Raw genomic sequence first — 22,669 nt, 5'->3', positions numbered from 1 at the left:
AGCAACAGGAACCACATGGGCTTTGCTGGTAACGATGTGCTATATATTTCTTCTCTGAAAGCAGCTCTGATGCCTTTGAAAGTAATTTGCAGTTTCTTATCAGTACAGAATTAAAGAGTAATATTGTCTAATTTGTTATGTTCAGTGGCACAGAGTATCCTAGAATTCTATCACATACACAGTGCTTTGAAACCTATATTATTTGACCATAATCAAGAGTACATAAGTGAATTTCAGAATTTATGAAAGTGTTTATTATTAGCTAAGAAAAAGCTCAAAAGACGAACTTGTCAATAGGTTTAGTAATCTCTTAGTAACGTGTATTTTGCACACTCACAAACTTCATTGCAGCTTATAAAACAGTCATTTGTACTTTACAGTTGTATTGCAAATAACTGATCTGGACATTTCAGAGCAGGCCTGGGCATAATTGTGTAAGTCCCAGTGTAAATCTGTAAATTCAACATGATGAACTCCTTGCTTGGTGAAGTTATCTTCTTTCAATAGAAACAAAAACTGATTACTGTTGATCATTTAGACATAACTGCTTGTAGCAGTCAACAAGCCATCACAGTAAGGTATAAAGACAGCCCTTAGGAGAAATGCTGCCTATTTGATGACGTTTAAAGCTTTAAAGAATTCCTTCTAGATATCGCAGAAAATCATCATGAGCCAGCACAGGCTGTCAATGTCACTGAATGAAAACCAAAGCGATCAAACCACGTATACTGGCAATACTGCCATCCAAACCATTAAAACAACTTATGGAATTGGTCTTGCAAACGGTTCATCATGTCAGCAATGCCAAGGTCTGCAGTAGGAACTACCAGGGTGAGAAAAGCCTGTCACATGGGTGAGTGTGCATGACGCTGCCTTGTAATTGGATCAACCATCCTTTTCTGATTTTAGCAACCTAAGAAATAAAACACAGTTTAAATTATATCCTACTACCTCTTTTCTCTCTACAATGTTGTGATAAGAGAAGTAAGGCATGAAGTTCCTGTAACTTTTTTGACCTGACGTTATCAGCTATGTATAAACAGATAATGCTGTTTTAGTAGAGCAAATAGATTGTATGTAATTTTTATTAAACAAACAGTAGAATAGCTGGACTATATTATCACAATGGAAGCACAGAAGACCATAGACCATACAGCTGAAACCCTGTAGCAAAATTTGTTTCTACTGCTTTTCCTCAAATTTAAAGAAATGTATCTTTATCAAGCTTTCACAATGGCTGCTTCTTGTTAATTTAAAGAATCTTCACCCTTGTTAAGGCTAGATGATTACAATTAAAAGGTAAATGTACTGTTAGAAAGTTCTATGCCACATTCTATTCTTATGAGAATTTAACTGAAAGATGTACATTACACCTGTATGCGAATTATAATGGCTTCTCAGCAGGGAACCCAGAATCACTTACAGTACGTAAACGTTTAAAGAGGAAAATGCTAACACACTGAAAGAGTTTAACATCAGTAGCGCAGTAGCAATTTCTCAAATGAAGAAGTTTCATAAAGTCTGCTCTCTGGGAGAACATTCACCTTTAGACAAAAGCCTGGCATCCTTGATAGGCTGAAATTCAATCAATTTGAAAACCAAAACCATTCAATGAGATAAATAGGATCTTAAGAAAACTGCCATCCTCCTTCTCAGGTAAAAGCCAGAATCAAAATAATAATTATGAAAAGAATCCAACCAGGTCGCTTTACAGACAAATTTACACTCTGTCTCTTAAAACACTGCATGCCCAAAAGCTTTTTGGGTTTGGAATGTAGCACTGCACCAAGTATTTCACAAAGCCTCTAAGTATCACAAGAAGCTTTTTTAGAGAGAAAAAAAAAATTCCAGCTGACTGAAACTGTTCTAGCAGGAGTGCCTCAGCTTAGCTCCCAGACCTGGAACTCCAGATAAACAATAGAGGACAGGAAACTGATTTTTTTTTTTTTTTTTTTAACATGTCCTTTTGTAATGCAGCTACAAAACGACTGATGAGCTTAGGAACAAACAGAGCGAGAGTGCAAGTGTCATCAGAGTGAGCGGTGTGCTTAGATAGAAGCTTCTAGGAAGAGCGAGCGAATTCTCTGAAGATATGTGGCTGGTGGAGACTCCTGCTGTGTTGTCTTTCCCAATAGCATTCTGCAAGACACAATACTTTCCTTGGTCACCATTACACATTTTCATTGCAAAATATTTAAATCTACATCACGAAATCCATCTTTTGTTTGTTTGTGTCCCACCCTCCACTGTTACCTATATATCACTGTCACAGATTGAAAGATACAAAAGGCATAAAAACAGATGTTAAAATGACAGTATTTTAAAGTTAGTTTACGGGAGAAAAACACCAGTACAGCACAATTAAAAAAACAAGAAGAAAGTATTAAAAAATCCCTACTTTAGCAGTGGTTCCATGTGTAAACCTACCCTTGTTAAGTATGGCATTTTTTTTAGCAATCTGTGTTTATTGTGCCAGTTTATTTTAAAAAGCAAATTCAGGACCCGCAGAGAAACTGCAACTCCTGCACAGTCAACAGAACAACTTTGTTTGATTACAAGTTACTTCTGGATAACAACAGATAAAATCTAATCCATGGGATCAGGAAAGACAGAGGTTTCTAGCTTATGAAAAATTATCTTTCTCATGCCTTTTTCCCCTTAATTGCTGCATTATTTACATGCCTTGTCTTGTTTGCTACCAATAATTAAACTGCATGCATATGCAAGTACAGATTGGCAGATTATAGTGAGCTATTTAAGGAGAAGGTGCAACAGGAATATTTCTGATTGCTTATCATCCTTATTTAAAAAAACCAAACAAACAAGTATAATCACAGAATCAGAACAATTTAGACTAGAAGGAACCTCTAAGGCCATGAAGTCCAACCTACTGCATGCAAAGTCGCTCAGACCCTACAGAGGGGACAAGCCTCCCCCCGTCCTGGAGAGGCAATGGGCCAAGGTACAAGCTAGAAGTACCCAGAGGAGCCGATACAAAGAATGAGAATAGAGCACCAGTTTCCACATGAATGACTGTCTACAGAGCCAGCGAGGCACTCATGGATAAATCTCCATGCCATTCCCTCGCTTTGCTATCACCTGCTAGGACTGGCTAACTGGAAGGCCTCGAGATGTAAACTGTTGGAGGTAGTAGAAGTATTGGGGGAATTATCACAATATGCTTTCTTATACTCAGCCCTGGGCATCTGCTTTTTGGAAACTGTCACAGACAGAGTATGGGATAAGACGGACCAGCAGTTCTTACGGTAAGCTACAGTTACTAGGGCCTTCCTGGGTAAGGTCTTTTAGCCAGCACAAGATGTCAACAGATCTGCATTGTTCCCTCACATGTTATTAGGCTTCATTCTAGTATCCACAGGAAATTCTTAATAGAACCTAAAGAATTAGGAATGGGCTACAGAACTGTCATTGTTTAGAAGAACTGGGCAAATCTGGACTGGTGAAGGAGAACCTGAAAGATACGGTCACATTCTTTTGGTGGCTTACGCCTGCACAGCTGGTCTTGCTGCAATGCCTAGGCTACGTGCTTCCACATTGTAAAAATTAATTTATGTACATCACTAATTATAAAGCTTCCTGAGAGACTCAGTACAAAGGGTATGGACTGACAGACATGGAAACTGATGTAATGTTTATGTCTGAAAGGGGGCCTTGGAAGTCAGGCTGAGCAGACTACTCAAACAGCACTAGGAGGTTCATGTCTCTTGGGGCTGTCAATCTGTCTCCTGATGTAGGAGCATCACGTCTCCTGATACGAATATCATCTCATGCCCAAAATTGGTCATTTTTGCTAGCCACAGAATGATGTCTAGTATGCTTCTGTATTTGTTAAAAGCCATATCATCTCGTGTTCCTGCAGATTATTAACTAATTATACTTGCTAGGTGCAATGGTAATTACCAAGGGATCTGCCTAAACATGTACTACACAGCTATTAAAATATAAAGTCAGCAGAGGCCACTTTGAGCCCAGCTCCAGATTTCTGAGTAAGATCATTCTTTAATACATTATGGTATCCAAACATAACAATGCTAACAAGACTTTAATGTGCGGTAAGCCCATTATAAACTTGACAGACTTTGAACGTTTTATATTACGGGGAGATACCGGTGCTGTGAAATATACAGGACCCACACTCTTACCTCATTAAGACAGAGCTCTGTATCTACAGATTCATTGGATTTCCGCTTCTTCTGTGCCTATGAACAAATGCAAAATTTATTCCCTGTACAACTTATACATACAGCAGCACAAAACAATTAGATAAATTCACATGGGTTGTCATACTCCTATAATTTTGACAGTGATTTGCACATGATTAGCAAATAAACTCTCCAAATATAACCGCATGTTTTCCAATAACATTCACATTCTGATTTGAATTTACAGCAAAACTTCAAACAGTCAGCTAAGGGTACTTAGTAATTACAATGATGAGTGCCATCAGCTGCAGAGAACATGTTATGTTCTGTGGCCCCTTAAAAATGGTGCTGGATGTTCATGAGAAGAAATGAAATATGACAGTTAATAATTACCATAATACCACTGCATATGAACAAAAAATCTATCATATGCCTCAGTTTTAGGAAAATATACAACACAGGAGTATTTTATCCTTAATGATTCTTGCAATTTCTCCATGTATTATTTTGAAAATATAAATGTAATTTTAATATATTGCATGGCTGCCACAGTCTCTTCTAGAAAGTTACAAAAGGAACATTTAATGTCTTTTAAAATAAAGTGAGCTGTTTGTTTACATTGCGTTCAATGATTATTATACATGGAATATGATTAAATGCAGGAATATTTTAGGTGATAAAAGAATGAATCTGTTATATCTTCAGCCATGTCTTATGATGAGCATCCGTCTGTTCCTATTACTGTGTGCTCTCCACACTGACTCAAGCAAGAAACATTTCTGGTGCCAGCATCATACAAAATGAAAGCAATAGTGTGCACTCTGTCTAGCACCATAAGCTGTTTGATATTTCCATTGCTCAAGTGAACGTGACTGGGCTGGGAGTTTTCTGCTTTTCCATAACAGCAATAGCAATCCCCATGGTGCTGAAGATATTTTCAATAAATGGTGCCGTGGTTGATTTAAGTACTTCAGTGACTCTCAATATCATTTCTTTCTTTGTATATTCCAGAAACATAAACAGCACTCTTTTATAGGAGCTACCAATGTTAAATGTACAATCAAGTCTTATAACAAAGACTTGGATTTACACACCGAAACTACTGACTGCACTGAGCATGTCTGATACTTCCTGGAAGTTTTGTTGGACTTGCAATTTATCTCCTGCAAAAAATGAGGATCTGAATCTCAGTGTGTTGCATTCATTTTACACTGCAGAATCCCACCGGTTTTGGCAGAGATGGACTGGACTGAAGCTGATGCGAGGAAATGCTGAGCATTCTGATTTTATACTCTCAAAAAATTCTGTTCCGCATACAGCTGTTTTATTTTATATCTGACAGCCATTGGTGCTGCCTACGGATATAAAATATTCTTTGACCTAATTTCTGATTTTAGAATCCAAATGAAGGAACTGAACTTCTCATTAGGAAGCACATTCCCTGCTTTTCATGATACTTCTATATTTATAAATAGATATATTAGAGACAACTGAAAAACTGAAACAGCTGGGATTTAAGAGGAGGACAGCTTAGCTATAGTAAGAATGCATACTGTATATATGTTGATAGTTTTCAAATATATGACAAAATAATAGCTCAAGACATTAATAAACATCCTCCATGAAATCTCTCTCTTACATACCCTTTCTTCTAATTAGTACTATTAAAGTGGTTATGGTAAGCATAAATTTAACGACCTAAATGGAAAAAGAAATGTCTGGAAGTAAATTCGCTACAAGAAGAAGCAACACAGTGCAGCCTTCCTGCTGTGTTGGCAGTGGTGGTGGTATTCACAGAGGTTAGGAAACTTCCTTTAATGGCAACTGGGTAGATTTCAACTCCTAAATTGTTGGCTCCAAAGAGACGGGTAAAGAAGGAGAAACTGGATTTCAATCCTGATTTTCTTATATCCTAAACACCCATACTACATTGAATTGGAATGTGAGGCTTCAGAGGCCTCAGGTTCAGAAGTTCAGACCTTGATAGTGTAAACTGTAAGGATCGTACAAGCTTGTTATTTCTTAGTTTGTCATTCAGTGTTAAATTTCCTAGTTTACACAAGCATCTGTCTATTGGAAACATTGTGCTTTGCTGCTTACACCTGCTTTGGATTCATGACACTGTGCTGACTACAAGTCTACTCTTGGTAGCTGGTCTCAACACCAAAGTTAGAATTTACGTTCCTTCTGTACTGTGTTTCTCAAATGAGAACAGAGAAAAATATCATTATTTTCTCTATATGCAGTCTTCCTTCACTTCATTCAGCCTGATAGAGTGCAACAGCTAAAACATATTTACCTTTGAGAACACTATTTTAAGGGTAAAATCAACAGAAACAAAATCAACATAAAAAAAGCTTTTCAATAATTTTGATCAATATTGCCTAGCTTTCATTTGGAAGGTAATACCTCTCTGTATCCATATACTTAATGTAGTCATTCTAACATCAACAACACTTATTCACATGCATCCTCTATTATAAAGTCCTCCTTTCTTAGAATTGAAAAGTAATTTTGATAAACAGGCAGGCTTTTCTCTTATCAAAACGGAAAGGACAATATCTTCCATTTAAGAATACAGCAAAAATGCAACCTCTTTTTTTTTGGGGGGGGAAGGCAGAGAGAAAGAAAAAACTATCATTCTGAGGATGAGATGAGACATTATATGCCAAGTTTCAAATTGGAAGAGTACGTTTTTACTGTTGAGTTATAAACCTGTAAAAACAGGTTATAATGGAAATGCTGGCATAGGCTGCACTACTATAATACAACAGTGCATCACTAAATCACAAGTAATGGGGAAAAAACCACCTATGTGTTGAAGAGAGTGCTATAGAAAGTGTATATCCTGTAATTACAACCTAACCTAAGGGGAAAATTCTTCCTGCCCTACTCTCGGGCAGAAAGGACTCTACGTGTAGCAGAACCAATGTATTTGTGCTACAGTGAGTGAACGCCTTATAAAAAATCAGGGCTTGGAGGTTCTGCTGATAGCCTTGGTGGAAATACAACCAGACTGGGAGACATGCATTTGAATTATGAAGGGTATCCTCAGCCATCGGATATTTACCTTACAACTCCTTCCATTATCCTAAAAAATTAAACAATAGAAATGTGTGCCCATCACGTACAGCTGCAAAGAATTCTGACAGGGAATATCTATGCCATCAACAAATTTGGGAAATAAGAGCTGTTCGTTATGCAAGATGCCAAAGATTCACTGCCAACCCCTATCTCATGTCTCCTACATGCCTAACATACAGGCAAGAAGGTACCTTCAAATCTGCTGGAAGTACCTAATTCCACGGGACTAAAATAGCACACACAAATGGCTAATAAGTCTGTATTCGAACTTATATTTTTTTGAATTTTAATATAAAGCTCTTATCTGGTGACAAAAAGATCTATGGGTATTTTGTCATTAAACAAAACACAAGCAGGGCTGGGCCGATAAAAATAATAATTAAAAAAAAACAGTGAAAGAAAAGCAGCTTAAAATAACTGGTTAAACATATGGAAAGATGTATGAGATCTTTTCTACTGAGGTAAAATAGCATTTGCTAATGATTTATCCACTCAGCTGTGACATGCCTCTGACTGTAAAACAAAGTTATGTAAGACGGGTTGAGACTCACTCCGGCTTTGCAGGGAACTATAATTCAGTAATGTGGGCTACTCTGATGAAGCTGCCCCCATACTGCCAACAACCTTGCACTCACTTAAGCTTTTATATTCCATAAAAATGAACATCTGCTTTTACAGAGAATCTTATTACTGTGGTAGCACAAGCAACAGATGATATTTAGAGATAATCATATTCATGCACCTCCTGATGAGTTCTTCAGTATCCTGTACGTTAGTCACACAAGCCTTGTTTTGGTCTTTGCCACCTTTAGCTTTTAATATTTGAACTAAAGTGTTGGACTTAGTCAAGGGCTGGTAGAGAAACCAACTGCATGTCCAGAAAAGAAAAATACTCTCATAATCAGAAGCAGAACATTACTTATTTCTTTCCTAGGAAGAAAGGAGAATCAGGGCCAGCAGAGGAGCTAGTGGGTTTTCTGAAAGGAGAAAGGAATATTGCTTATAGAGGTATTTCTCCTCCAGACACAGGACTCTGTGGACCTCCATGTTTCCTTCTAATCTCAATGGCTCCTAGATGAGTTCAGCCATATGTCTTGCTCAGACACACCCTAACCCAGTCTTCTCTTGTTCTGCACCTAATAACCATCATAAGATCCTCCCAAACCTAGTAAATCTCTGCTTCCCATCCCCTAAATCCTTCTACCTCCATCCTTTGCAGACAGAAATGCTATCTTGCAATTATGCATCCAGCTTCTACAAATCACAGCACTACATGGTTAATAAATGCATTAAACACTGCAGCGGTATCTCACCAGGAGTCAGTAAACATGTTATTTACAGCTTGTCATCCAGCAATATTTTTATATATCCACTGCAGCATGCATATCTAAGTTACTCACAGCAAGGAAAAGGTCTGACTGGGGATGGCTCCAAATGGAGATGAGCTTTAATTCGGAGGGAAGGGAAGGAGAAGCATGTAAAGGGAACTGAATACATCAGACCCAAATGCAAACAGGTACAGAATGAGCATCCAAACTCAGAAACCAGTCCCTTTCTGTTAGCTACACACTTTGGGCCTTACGTGCTTTATGGAACGTATTGCTTAGACATTACAGTGAGAGACAACAGAAGTATCATTACGATAGATATCTGTTATGTGGGTTGGTTTTTCAGCTAATTTTAATGAGTGTGCCTTTGTCCTCTCCTGAGATGCCTGGTTAGTCATGCCCATATTAACAAGCCTTTCTGAAGAAGAGAGACAGATCTCCCAGAATACATCCTTCAAATGACCACGCTTCTGAAGTAGCTATAACAAATGAGGGTGTTTGTTCTTTTTGTTCTTCTCTTGTGTTGATTAGAGAGATTTACTATGTAACTAACCTGTTTTTCCAACAGCAGGACACAGACAATAAGCAGAGGAATATACAGACTGTAAAAATGCAATCAGCTTAACTCTTCTGCACTCACTAAGTGGTGGGTGCATCTATCACCACTGTCAATAGTTTCTTCTTATTAGCACAGTAGTACTATGCCACGCTGGAGTATAAATTACTTTCAACAGCGAAGATAAGCAAAGTGCGGGTCAGAGACACAGGCCACTAAAATAAGGATCCAATTCAGCAGACAGTGATTTTGAAACCCATACCATACAGCCAGGGTGCAAAGCTATTTAAGCTATAAAAACAATCAGCTTTGCACAACCCTACAAAAAAGAAGTCGGATCATTTTTTGGGCTTCTTTTTTTTTTTTCTGTGCTGAATCAGCCCTCAAGATACAAGCTTGGGGTATGAAATTATCGGTCGTCATTCTGCATAAAAGCACTACAGTGCTGTCATGCCACCTTGTAGTGTGAAGAAAGCATCTTTTAAAAACAAGCATTACCAAGATACTGCTGGCGCCAGTCTCCAAAGCTATGTAGATAACACCCAGCACAGTAAGAATCAAATCACAAGTTTTTCAGCTGGGAGACATTAAATAAAGCAAACCAATTGTCCCCTTGAACCCAAATACGCACTGGGGAAACACACACACAGTTTTACAGGCTGCAGTGCAATGAACAGTTTATCAGCCAGTCCCTTCAGATCCCATCACCTCCCAGTCCTAAGCTCCTGTCCCCCATAGCTTTGCACCTGTCCTAAAATCACACAGTTTGACCCCATTTTCCTACAGGGGTCTTGTCTGGCTTTCCCCCCCAGCTTTGCCCCAGCTGGGCAGGGCGGCAGACCCCAGGCAGTCCTGAGCACTGCAGGACATCCCGACTGCCTTTGGGCCCAGCCACCCTCTGGATGCCAGTTCAAGCATTCAGAAATCATGAGTCAGGCCCCAACCAAAACCAGAAGACAGCCGCTCAGTGGGCAACACTGTGCAGTGACAGATCTACCCAGCTCACCTTCACAAAGCTCTGCCTTTCTTAACGGAACACACATGGCATTTAAAAAGTCCCCTTATCCCTCAACATTAATAGATTCTTGCTGGTTTGAGTACTTAAGCATCAGAAACGAGATAGAGGGCAACCTCAAAGCAGGGAGGTTTGTTTTCTGGCCAGGAAAGGGAAAAAGGGATGGTGGCTGTCCTGAGATCGTTTCCACGCATTCCTTCAGGAGGAAAGGGGGTTGAAAAGAAAAGGCTTCACCACAGGGTAGGCAAGAGGAATCCTCTGGGAAGAGGGGCTGGGACACATGTAGGTCCCTGTTTTGCTAAAGCCAGCTTTCCAGCTCTTCAGTCACCAACAAGGTAGCACTGTCCAGTCTCTTCTGGACAGTACCAGGTGGGCTGGGAATAGTGTCTTTTCCCAGACCACTGGGTAATGATAGATCAAATTAGCTCTGGTCTAACAGGTGTCCAGTGCAGAGACTTGGGTCTCTTGATAGTTGTAGATGGAAACACACTTAGCAGCAGACATCACTTCAGAAATCTGAGAAACAGTCCCAAAAGTTGATAAAGTGCAATACAGTTAGAGAAAAACCTCCTCCCTCCATCTTCAGTCTTAAAATTAAGAGAAAATTTGATTGGGGGGTGAAGTGGGGGGCTGGGAGTAATCCTCCCAAAATGAGCAAAAACAAGTGTGGAAAGAAGAAAAGATGACCTGTACCATATGAATTACTGTTGGATCATTCCCAGATCCTTATGTTAGTAAAGATGAGACTTAATTAAGCCCCATTTCTCACTGCACTTATATGGCTGGGACAATATGGCACAAAAACTGCCTAATGGCAATCTTAAAAGTTTTATAAAAAACAGATCCTATCAGAAACACCAAACTGATCAAACAGCTTACAAGCACCAGACACAGAGATCTTCAAATATTTATTTCAAGCAATTAGTCTCCCAGTGAGCACAGCACAAAATATGACTCCCAGCCAAGACAACTGAACTGACTGACTTACCTTTCATGGCAGTACAGTAACTTGCTAACAATTTTGTTTTCATGTTCAGTCATTCATTTATCTGAGTAAAATGAATTTCTATAGTTCTAGAGTCTTGCTTCCTATTTTTAGGGGATATTATGCAATTCTCCTAATATGGTCTTTTTACAGATTTGCCTCAAGCAAATATTTTTGCATTAAGAAGGGCAGAGGAGAAAACAGAATACTAAACAGGACAGATGGAATAAGTTTTGTTAGGTTAATATCTCAATGGCTTAGGCTGCCTAGGTTTTCTTTTTATTTTCCTCTAGTTATAGAACCGAACAGCCATGTAATCCAAAGTCGAGATGTTTGGGATATTGTTATTAAAACCCATTTCCCTAGTGATTCACCACAGTTATCAACCCAGTGCTGTACATAGCAGTTACAGGTAGCATCTGGCTGTTGCACACTGAACAGCATCTAAAGAAAAGCAGCATGAACACAAAGCCATTACAATCCCTGTTAAAAGACATACTCAGCTTTTAATTTTGAACAAAGGTAAGCCATTGAAGAACTGCAGATCCCACAACACTTCCCCAGGCTGGAGTGTGTGCCCTTGCATGTCTGAATATGCAAACAAAGTTGTTCTGTTTGGCAGCAGGCAAAGTACCTACCTCCCCTATTAGACTGGGCTACGTGGTGCACTGGAGTGTGGTGTAAACACTCCTGAGCAGCTGTCAGCCATGGCTACTAGGGGACTAAAAGCAGCTCAGCCAGAACAGCACAGGCCTGCACTGCGCTAATGAGCCTTGAAAAGAGGCACCATACTTGTGCAGCTACAGTGCCTCTACACCACATCTCACACCTCCAGGTGTGCCTTGGCAGGTAGCTGCTGGCTTGGAGGGTGGCTGCGATGTGCTGCTCTGTGCTCAGCAGGCATGCACTACACCTGTTACTCGCAGGCAAGTTCTCCCTTGCGCCGAGCAGATGACAGGATGGTCTGCGGCTGGGACTCTCTGCTAAGAAAAACTTGGGAGCCTCCCAAGCCAAAAGCAGAGTTGCAGGGAGAGAGCTCAGTAGGGATGCTCGCCGCATCGCTCGGCCTCATGAGACATCCAGCTCTGAGCTGCCAGCAGGTGGAAGAGATTAAGAAAACAAGGTCACGTGTTGCCTCCACACTCAGGCAGCAGGACCAGGGGTGGTGTCCTCTGGTTCTGCAGCTGGAAGGAAAGATCAGGCAAGCTTGCTTGAACTGCATGAGGTCTTGAGCACTGAACATTACAGAAAGCTTCTGTTCATGCTATGCCAACCTTAAGCAACTGATATTATTGCTGGTTTCTTGAGCACCGCATTCATTCATAAATTTTAAAAGGGAACGGAAGAGAATGACCTTGAACATCTGCTTTTGGTTAAGTGACTAAAAATGTTCAAGACTTTTCTCTTTATTAACCATATGTGTATGCATGTGTGTGTTGTGAGTACTGGCATGGTTACACACAGGAAGAAAACACAGAAAGCCTCAAAAGGGTTTCAAAACACTTCAGAGAACAAGTGACTTTGCTGCAATTACAGGGAGGCAAAAGCAAAGGCTGCAGATACTAAAGTAACCTTGCACAGAAAGGTAGAAGAAACTAGCCACTTAGTTGAGGCGCCCATCATGCAGCTATGCCCTCCCCTCCTCAGTTTTGTTTACACATTTCAAGCCCAGTGTATTAGTTTCCTTACATCTGCATACATCTCTGACTATGCTTGTACCTGAGTCCCGTTAAATCATGACATGATTTAGAGACTGTTTTTTTTCTTTTCAAGTAATTCAATCTTGAACAGCTGTGATTTGGATTAATTGGTGAATTTTGCATTTTTGGCACAATCTGCTCTCCAGAAGTGCCACTGAAATAAAAATTTAAAGCATTTTCTCCCTGTTCCTCTAATCCTGTAGCTGAATTCTGCAGGTGCACAGATGTATCCTCAGAACTGGCAGGGCTGAAATTTTAGTGAAGTTGCTGCAGTACTTGCCTCAATATCCATGTTCCTTTCTAGCACTGAAAATACCATTCACAATGAAAATATCAGATTATTTTTAAATAATGCAATCAAATTTACCAAGGTGAATCTATAACAAAACCAGGCTATGTGTCCTGGTTTCAGCTGGGATAGAGTTAATTTTCCTCCTAGTAGCTGGTACAGTGCTGTGTTTTGGATTATCTAGCATGAGAACAATGTTGGTAACACACGGATGTTTTAGTTGTTGCTAGGTAGTGCTTACACTAGTCAAGGACTTTTCAGCTTCCCATGCTCTACCGACTGAGAAGGCTGGAGGTGCACAAGAAGCTGGGAGGAGGCACAGCCAGGACAGCTGACCCAAACTGGCCAAAGGGATATTCCATACCACGTGACATCATGCTCAGGACATAAACTGGGGGAAAGCTGGCTGGGGTGGGTGACCGCTGCTCGGGGACTGGCTGGGCATCGGTCGGTGGGTGGTGAGCAATTGCATCACTTGTTTTTCCAGGGTTTTGTTTCTCTCTCTCTTTTTTTGATGTTTTCCTTTTCATTACTTTTTTTTTTTAATCATTAAACTGTTCTTATCTCAACCCATGAATTTTCTTACTTTTGCCCTTCCGATTCTCTCCCCCATCCCACCAGGGGGTAGGGGTAGGGGGAGCGGGCGGCTGTGTGGTGCTTGGTTGCCAACTGGGGTTAAACCATGACGCTATGGCATACTGGGGTTTTGACAGGCAGCTGTTCCCCAGGAATTCAGCCAGAGCCATACACATAACATGAAAAATTTCACCCAAATAGTTAATGTTTTGGCAAAGTTCAAAGTCACTGAACACAGGATTTATTTTTATTTTCATTAGAATATATGCCTTTCGACTTTTGTAGAAAGGTATTCAAATTCACTGTTAGTATTCCTGATTAATAAATTCTGATAGCATTTTAATTTCTAAAGGTGAATTAATATCATACCATTTTGATTGTTGGCATTTTATTTTCTATGACAAGCATATGTTTCCACAGATTTAAGTTGTGACTGAAAAAAAATAAACATCCAATTGGTCCTGTCCACAGATCTCCATTAGCTAAGCTAGACCTCGGTTTGTCCTATCAGCTTCCTAAACGTTATTAAAAGGCCCTTGCAGGACAGATCTTAAAACTCAATACTTGCGAGAGACTTTGATGTAGCATCCTACATTCATTCTTCCCCTGCTGAAGTGAGTGAAGGAGAGAAAAATCATCCCTTCTCGAAAATCCTAGGAGTGAAATCCCAACACTAATTCTCTTTAATGGGCTATACTATAGTGGACTATAATGGATGATATTATAGTGGCCTTCCTCATATCCATTATTTACACATGAACGATGCTCTCACACACAACAGTTACACTGTAGTTAATGAAGCTATTCAAATAAGCAGAGAAACTCTCGTGTAAGAAAGAGGAGTCTACGGAATCCTGACCTTATTAGAAAGGTGCCTTATTCTTTACTGCCCTGACCCCACTGCACCAACAGGAATTCTTCCACTGGCCAGGCAGCAGCAAGTGAAAATGAAAAGTAACTTCCTAATATCATCTGCATATATGGCCTCAAATTTGAGCTTAGTAAGTACTGAGAAATTTTTTCCCTCACTGAAACAATTTCTTAGACACAAAAAGTATTGTGAACGTTAGAATTTTAACAATTATAACCCTATTAAAACAAATCTGAGCCTATAATAACCAGATTATGCAAATAATTATCAGATTATGCAAAACTGTATTCACAGGATATGATCCTACTTTGCTTCATCACACAAATCATTCACAGAAGGACAGAAGGCTTACATGTATGTTTACCTTTAATAAGCCAGAAAATACAAATAGGCGAATGCTAATAATGCAAGTAATGGAGATCAACAGGATCACTTTGGGTGTATTTTGTAAGGTTTCCATACTAAACTGGAAGAAGCTTTTGAAGATTTATTGTGAGTAGTTTGCCTATTTTTTGAAGTATTATGTTGTGGCAGACTGGATAGTTCAGGGGATTATTAATGGGATATACAGCCTTATATTCCGAGGTAGCTAGTTTAATCTAGCTCAGGTCAATACTGACAACTATTCTGTAGTATTTTTGAAATGAGGAGGCGGTTCTGGAGCACTTCTTCTCTCAAGAGGACAGGTTCAATGCACAAAAGTGGCACTAATTTGCACCACAGGCAGTGCACTTCATCAAAGAGACTGAGGAATTAATGGGATATAGGTTTATAACGTCTCAAAGCACTCAGGACGTTTCACCATGCCCTTCATTTCCCTTTCTGTGAGATGAGCTGCTCTGTTAAAAAGGGACAGGCCACCTACATCTTCAGATTTTTCAAATTCCATTGCAAACCCTACAAGAAAAATCTTGAAGGTGCCCTATGCTACCGAATTTTAACGTCCTTTAGTGGGACTCAAGAGAGAGATTAGAAGGTTTCACCAAGAAAAACATCTTGAGAGTGCTATCTGAAGAGAATCTTGATTGATGATGGTTGGCAGCAAATATTTCCCTGAATGCATAACAGTTTTATTAATAGTTCTGGACTGAGCTGAGGCAAGTAGAAAACAGCACCGACTGAGGGGTGTTTTTTGTGATCTACCTACTCGCAAGCATCAGCTTTGTCTTACTAGCAAGTTTCAGTGTCAACACGTTGTCATCAAGTTTCCAAAGAGGAAGCATTCCAAAATAATACATCTGGGTGTGTGTCGACTACAGCAACAATATGGCTTCTTGTGTTACTCCTACCTCCAGACCAGTGGGTGGAAAGTCGGAACTAGGACAGCATTACTAGAAATGAGGGATGAGTATAATGCAGACTGTGCCTACTGTATATTAACATATGTATAATGTATATGCAGGCTGCACATGCACACCAGCACTGATACTGCACTACTGTATTGAGCTGTCCCACTGAGAACTGAGTTTAACGGGTTGAAGAGATGCCACGTTCAGTGGCCAAGATGGGATTAGCCTCTCCAGTATTTGAGAGCAGCATGATTAAAAGGGATCTGGGATATCACTATGCTGCTCACAACTCAGTGACCACTTGAACAGCATAGGACATCGCATTTCTGATATGCTGTGCATGGATGAACATAATTGCACTACAACAGGCTTTGTACATAACAAAGGGCAGCAGATGATGAATGAGGACTTGCAGAGCATATATGAGCAGATGCATCTCACTGGCTTGGAGATTATTTGGAGCTGCAGCTTTGCCAGTTGCTCTCTTTAAACGTTCATGAAACACCAGAGTCCAGTCTCCTGTTACACTGACATGAGCCAGCATGACTTGTATTTTAGTGGCTGTCCCTGTGATGTGGACCCAGGGCGATCAGTTCAGCTTCCAAAGAGCAGAGCTCTCTCACTAAGGGCACTTACCAAAAGACTTGTACTGCTACTAAATACAACACTATATCTCAGCCATCAGCCTGAAGGTGAAAAGCCTCTGCTTAATTAATGATTCCTAAGTACCCTCATTAAGCTGATCTCTGGGTATAGACCGGGTGTGTTTTTTATCTAAACCTTTTCAGTTGTGCCTATAACAATCTGAATTTATCATCTGCAAATAACCGTGACTGAATCCTTAGGAATAATCAGGAAATCTTAATTAAAAGTAATAGGGCTTAGGCCAACTCTTGATGAGAGCATGAGTCTACAAATAGTTGCAAGAATTTTTCAAACTAATTAAGTTCAAAATCAGTATGAAAAAAGGGACAATTTTTCCTTCTGAATTTGCATTTGACTTCTGAAATTGTATACAGGCAGTTAGTTCCCTTAGGAACAGATCCCTAAATTTGCCCTCAGAACCAGATAATTACAGTGCATATGTGATTGAAGTGTACAGAGTAGCATACTGACATAGAATTCATTATATAGTGGTCTTCAAGAATTTAACTTGGATACACGCAACTTTTAATGCACTACTTTTTCTAGAGGAGGGCAAGCCGTTGTAAAAAGCATACTAAACACTGTTGATCAGAAAAGTTCTGATCAAACCACTTTTTTACGTTTCCGCAGACACAAATTTAGGAATGGGTTTTCACAGATACTTGTAACTGCTCTGCTCTCATCCGTGCACACTTATTTTATATGCCCACTTATCCAACTCTCTGCACAAATTAGGTACTTACGACTGCAGGTAGCTATTTAGATCCTACCTGGTACATCTTACCTGCCATGTACATAACAAATTTGAATGCACACATTTCAAATCTGAGCATGAATTCAGCACATCCAAATGTTTATGTGCATGTGGTAATGCATATCTAGCCTTGAATTACAGGCAACTTGAGGCTTCTGAAAATGTCAATCTGGAAAAATAATGTAGTACCATGTAATGCAGTATTTAGTAAATTACTGCCCTGAATACCTAATTCTGTTTTAAGAAAGACATGAGGGAGGATAATCCTATAATTCTTTAGGACACATGCTGAGTGAACCTATGAAAAAATATCCTCCATTATGCACAACAGTCAGTCTGTTTACTTGTGGCTCACAGAAAGAGCTAAGCACGCAGGAGGGCTTAACCTGAGGTGGGATTATTAGGCCAAGTCCACTGATTAGAACTACAATTTAGTGTGAAATTGTTAGGCTCTCCTCCAAAGTACAGACTAAAATAAACACTTTGAACTCCTATTGATTTCGAAGGCAAGGAACTGAAATAGGTGACAGCGTCTCACGTTCTGGAACTCAACAGCAAGTTGAAAAATGCTGTAGAGTAGATGGTTTGAGGGTAACGTAGAGATCTATTATTCAGGTAAGACAGCTGATTGAAGTCATAGGGATAAAAAGAAAGTAGGAGATAAACGGTTTGATTTATTTCCAGTATTTGATTACTAATGTACAGTGAAGACTATAAGTAAAATGAGCAGACAGGTTAAAAGCAGAACAAAAATATATTTATGTTCAGATGCTTTGTTATCGTTAATATTTTTTTTTTTATTAAGAGTATATGTTAGCGAATTTGGTTAAAAGGCTGTGTTTCATTTTCTGTCCCATAAACTTGGTTTGACTGCTTGAAAAATTTAGGCATGTTATGGAAAATGTTCCAAATTTTAGGTCTTCAACAGTATACTATTTTTGCAGCTATACTGTCTTGTCATGTATGATTTAGAATGATTACTTATTATTGTATTCTGATTTCCATTGGGCTTTTCTATATTTAATTTGCTGCTGGTTACAAGGAAGAAATTATTTCTAAAAAAACTTCTTTGTTATCACTGAAATGCTTTTGATCATATCTGCCACATGATAACTGCGAGCCTGGGTAGTTTAAGAACATCAGTTTATGGGTTACATAGAAATATCAAAGAATGATGTATATATGTCTAAGGAGTAACTGATAATTACAGTGTACGCTTAAGGATAATTGCAATGTACACAACTATGGAGTTATTCCATTTTTACAAGTGTATAAACAAAAGCAGAATTTGATTAGGTCATGTGATTGCCTCTTTAGACTCAAATTAAATGACTTTATATGCACAAATGCACTTCATGTACTTGGGTTTGCTGTTGGCAGAGGAAGGCAGTGTATCCTCTTTAATCAAGGATAAGGAAGCAGGGCTGCCTCAGACTTTTTTCCCTCAACCAAAACACAGACCTATTCCAATCTCTTATTGCACCCCAGTATGGCCACAACCCCCAGCCCCTTCCCCTTCACTCACTGTAGCTTCCAAGGCAGCCAAGCCAGTGATGGCATGGTGACTCCTCCTGTGCCATAAGGGCTCAACATCCCTCCTGCTCAGTCTTGTGCAGTCCTTTTTTTTCCCCTGAATCTGCATTTAGCCATTACATCAGACACAGGGAATATAGAAAAATATATACTGACAAATTTCATATCATAGTAAGTCTATGAGGCTGTTGAGTGCCCAAAGATTACAGAAGGGATCTGCAAGAAGAAAGGACAAAAACAAAAAAAAAGAGGAAAAGGATCTAATAAAGACTAATAAAGACTGGAAGTGATGTTTCAGAGATGGAGTAGATATGCTAGTAAATTGAGACTAATAATCTAACAACTCACGTCACATAAATAGGCAGAACTAGTCTTGGTTATCGTTTCCTGAAGGGGAACTTCCCTGCATGATAAAATAGTGTATTTCTTGAATTTCTATTATTTCCAATAGGGAGGGTTTCCAAGGGTACAGGAAGGTGTTTAAAAAGGATCTTTGTGTTTAGATCTGCTATCCGTGTATCAGTTTGAGGGAATCTATCTCTCTAAAAGCAGTGTGATTTTCTTTGCTGGTACTGCAGGGATGTTAGACCTCCAGAGGAAAGGTTACGGTTCTGTGCCAGGGAAAGTAATGTTGCCATGAGACTGAGCGTAAGAGGATGAACAAAGCTGCCACATCCACTTCCACAATTGGCATGTTCTGCAAGATGCATAAAAGGAGAGAATATGGTAAACACCTTCAAGCCCATTTTCATCCAGTGGGTAATATTAGGTTATCCTTTCTATTTTTCTGAGCATTGGAGTACTCAAATTCATACACCTTCCTCAAATGCTTTAACTCTATTATATTCTTCATAATGATTCAGCTAAAACCAGCAACAAGGCAATGTGAACACTTGAAACTACTAAGAAATAGATAATTAAACATGTGCACAAGGCTCCTGAGGCCTGTGGAGAACTCTACTTGCCTGATAACTGCCCAGGACCTACCACAACAGGGCAGTGGCTTCTGCATACTACCCAATTCTTATCTTCTTTAAAATTATTTTGGACTGAAAATAAATCAGACAGAGCTGTCAGCATAAGACAGTGAACTTTAATCGACACTTTGCTGTAGCAGTAGACAAAATATGATCAACCACTTGTCCCAAACAACAGCATAGGTTTGGTGTGCTCTAGGAAATAGATAGCTAATCTACGCAAACAACCTGTTGATCATTAAGAAGCACAAAAGTGTCTAGAAGTGCCTGCAACAAGCAGATTGCAAGAGCCAACAAGGGGGACAGCAAATCAGAGAACTATAGCGCAATTTGAATGCAATAGTCATCTGTGAGCTCTTCTCTACCCACTCGTATACCCAAGGACTCATAAAAATACCATGGAACAAAGATTTTGGGAAGACTCTGGGCAGCCCCAGAGCCCTACTCCAGGATCTGGGACCATCTCTCTAACCTCTGGGGATTTCAGAGAGCAGGAAAAAAGACGAGGGAAACCTCATGACCCTGCAACAGGACTGTGCACAATGCATCAGGGTCCCTCTCCGGAGTAAGCCTTCTCCCTCACAGAACGATGAGGTTGTGCAACAAGTTGCTGCTGCTCCCCTGACTTCTCACACCCCCTGCACCATCCACCCACGATACGGAGAAGGCATATAATTCATAAAACTGTATGCATCTGTGATTAAAGTGCTTTGCTATCCAAAAATTTAGCCTCCACACTGTCATTTGCCTTAAACCGTCACACTATGAAACAAAAACATCAATACCTGCTTCAATAACAGTGTTTAAAAATACATTTCAATTATAAAAGTCTTGTGGAATCTTTTTGCTTGCCTAGCAAATAACAATTCTTTGCAAAAATGGCAGAATTGATAAAAAAAGATTTTATTTGTTAAATTTTGATCAATTCTGGCAACTGCTGAGCTATTTTCATACTTTAGAAAGAAACATCTCTGTATTGGCAACTCTATCAATTATCTGAGATAGTACCAGTCTTTTACTTTGGTTTTCCTCATGTATTTCTGTGGATACACTTTTTGAGGATAACACAGTGCATTAACATAGTTTATGTTAATATTTATTGTTTCTAGAGCACTCAAATACACTGTGTGGTTTTCAGAATAAATAAAGGCTATGAGGTGATATCTTAGCTTCACTGAAGTTAACTCTAATTCATTGGGTTTTTAAGATCAGGAGTACCTTTTCATTATAAGCCTGTGGAATAGCTAGTATGATGGGATTCTATAAGTCCTATAAGTAGGACTTCTGCAAGCTATTCCAGTTAAAATGAAAAAGTACTAATGACTTCAAGGATTCTATTCTTGTTCTCTGTTCCATTAGAAACCTGGTGGCACGATCGCTTTTGCCTGCACTTGCTTTGCAACAGGGTCAGCCTGCTGGCACAACCAGGGTTACTTTCACTTGCACAAGTATAAGTGGAAGCAGAGTCATGGCTAAAATCTAGTATTTGCTAACAGCAAACAATATGTCTTAAACAAAGCACTTTGTCAAGTCCCATAAACACACAATATATTATGAGCTATACTTCCAAGGACAATATGATTAAACATCTACCATTGCAATGCAATGACCTAGAATTTTTATTAGTAGTAGTTATGCCTTAAAATTAAATCATAATACTGTACGCCATTTTATGGCTGTTTTTTGCAGGCTATAGTGAGCTATCTGTTTTAAAAGGGAAATACATGATGGACTAGATATTTGATTGAGAACTAAAGTTGGCTGACATTAGGAACACCTTTAATATGATGAAGAACCACATAAAGTAATAACATGGGCTATGAATAGTTTGATTTGGCTTATCTGATGTGATGCAATTTTCTGATTCCAGTTTATTCTAGCACTTTGTATTTTTGTGTGTATTCCTGTAAGAGGATACGGATGTGAAACACAGAAACAACTGTGGCTTAGGGGAACACTGCAAATGCTACGTTTGCTTTTAGTAGCAATAATTTGCAAAATTGTTTCTAAGGATAAGAACTATAATCTGTCCATAGAAATTTCAATTTTCTGTAAAGATGTGTAGTACATTTTAATAAAGTTGTATTTTTGTAAGTCATTAAATTGGTTTTTAGTAACCTCATACTCATTTTCGATTGAACAATTATTAAACTATAAAACAAAATTGCATGATTCCTAGGACTGTAGTCTGGAGTTTTACAGTCTGCTATAAAGTGCTGTATTATTATAATACACTAAAGATGCTCAGGCTATTAAAATTTTTTTTTTAAATGAACTGTAAAATATTTTTTCATTGATGAAATAATTCTAAAGTATTAGGTTCTCCAGCAGTATACATGCACAATATTTTGGTATAATGAAAAGCATGCTAATAAAAAAAAACCATAATTTAAACTGTAATTCTAATATGCAAAATAAATAATTTTGCTGTCTTTCAGTAACAGAAGTTTATTACATCCGACTTCCAACATCAAAAATGTTTCAACAGCGTATTGATCATTAAATATAAGGTCCAGTCTTACAGAGACCTCTACATGCCAAAGAGTCTGAACGTTAACCAATGTACATCTGTGTAGCTCTGATGATAACAACAGAGATGCGCTGACCTACACTGTTGGAGAGTTTTAGCCTGTATTTTACTCCACAAATCGTGACTGATCTTGCAAGGGGATCTGATGTTCAATTAAGTTCAACCAAGGCTGGTAAATGAGAATGATTTTCTGCTGACTACTGATGGCTGATGTCTCATAGCAATGCTGACACTAACACGATACATCTCAGCCTATAGGGTATGATACTTGGCTACATCCTCAAACTGTTCCTCTGATGTTCAAAAGAGGGGTAAAAGACTCTCTGTACTTAGAAATTAATCAGCTGTATTAATCAGATTTTAAACTTCAGCAG

At 39.1% G+C, this 22,669-nt stretch overlaps 1 protein-coding gene across 1 annotated transcript in view; it reads right to left on the bottom strand.

Moving 5' to 3' along the window:
* Positions 1-1,056: 1,056 nt before the first annotated feature.
* The window catches only part of GFRA1 (GDNF family receptor alpha 1), a 145,069-nt gene continuing 123,456 nt past the window's right edge, over positions 1,057-22,669 (bottom strand). The window contains exons 8-9 of the mRNA XM_009325919.1: positions 4,164-4,220; positions 1,057-2,139 (exon numbers count right to left, since the gene is read on the bottom strand). Coding sequence (XP_009324194.1) covers positions 1,978-2,139; positions 4,164-4,220 — 219 coding nt within the window. The 3' untranslated portion in view covers positions 1,057-1,977. The remainder of the gene's footprint in view (positions 2,140-4,163; positions 4,221-22,669) is intronic.

This window comes from Pygoscelis adeliae, unplaced genomic scaffold (assembly GCF_000699105.1).
Source record: "Pygoscelis adeliae isolate BGI_AS28 unplaced genomic scaffold, ASM69910v1 Scaffold4, whole genome shotgun sequence".
Lineage (NCBI taxonomy): Eukaryota > Metazoa > Chordata > Aves > Sphenisciformes > Spheniscidae > Pygoscelis > Pygoscelis adeliae.
Note: the sequence above shows the minus strand (reverse complement) of the source record. Positions and strands in the feature narration are given on the sequence as shown.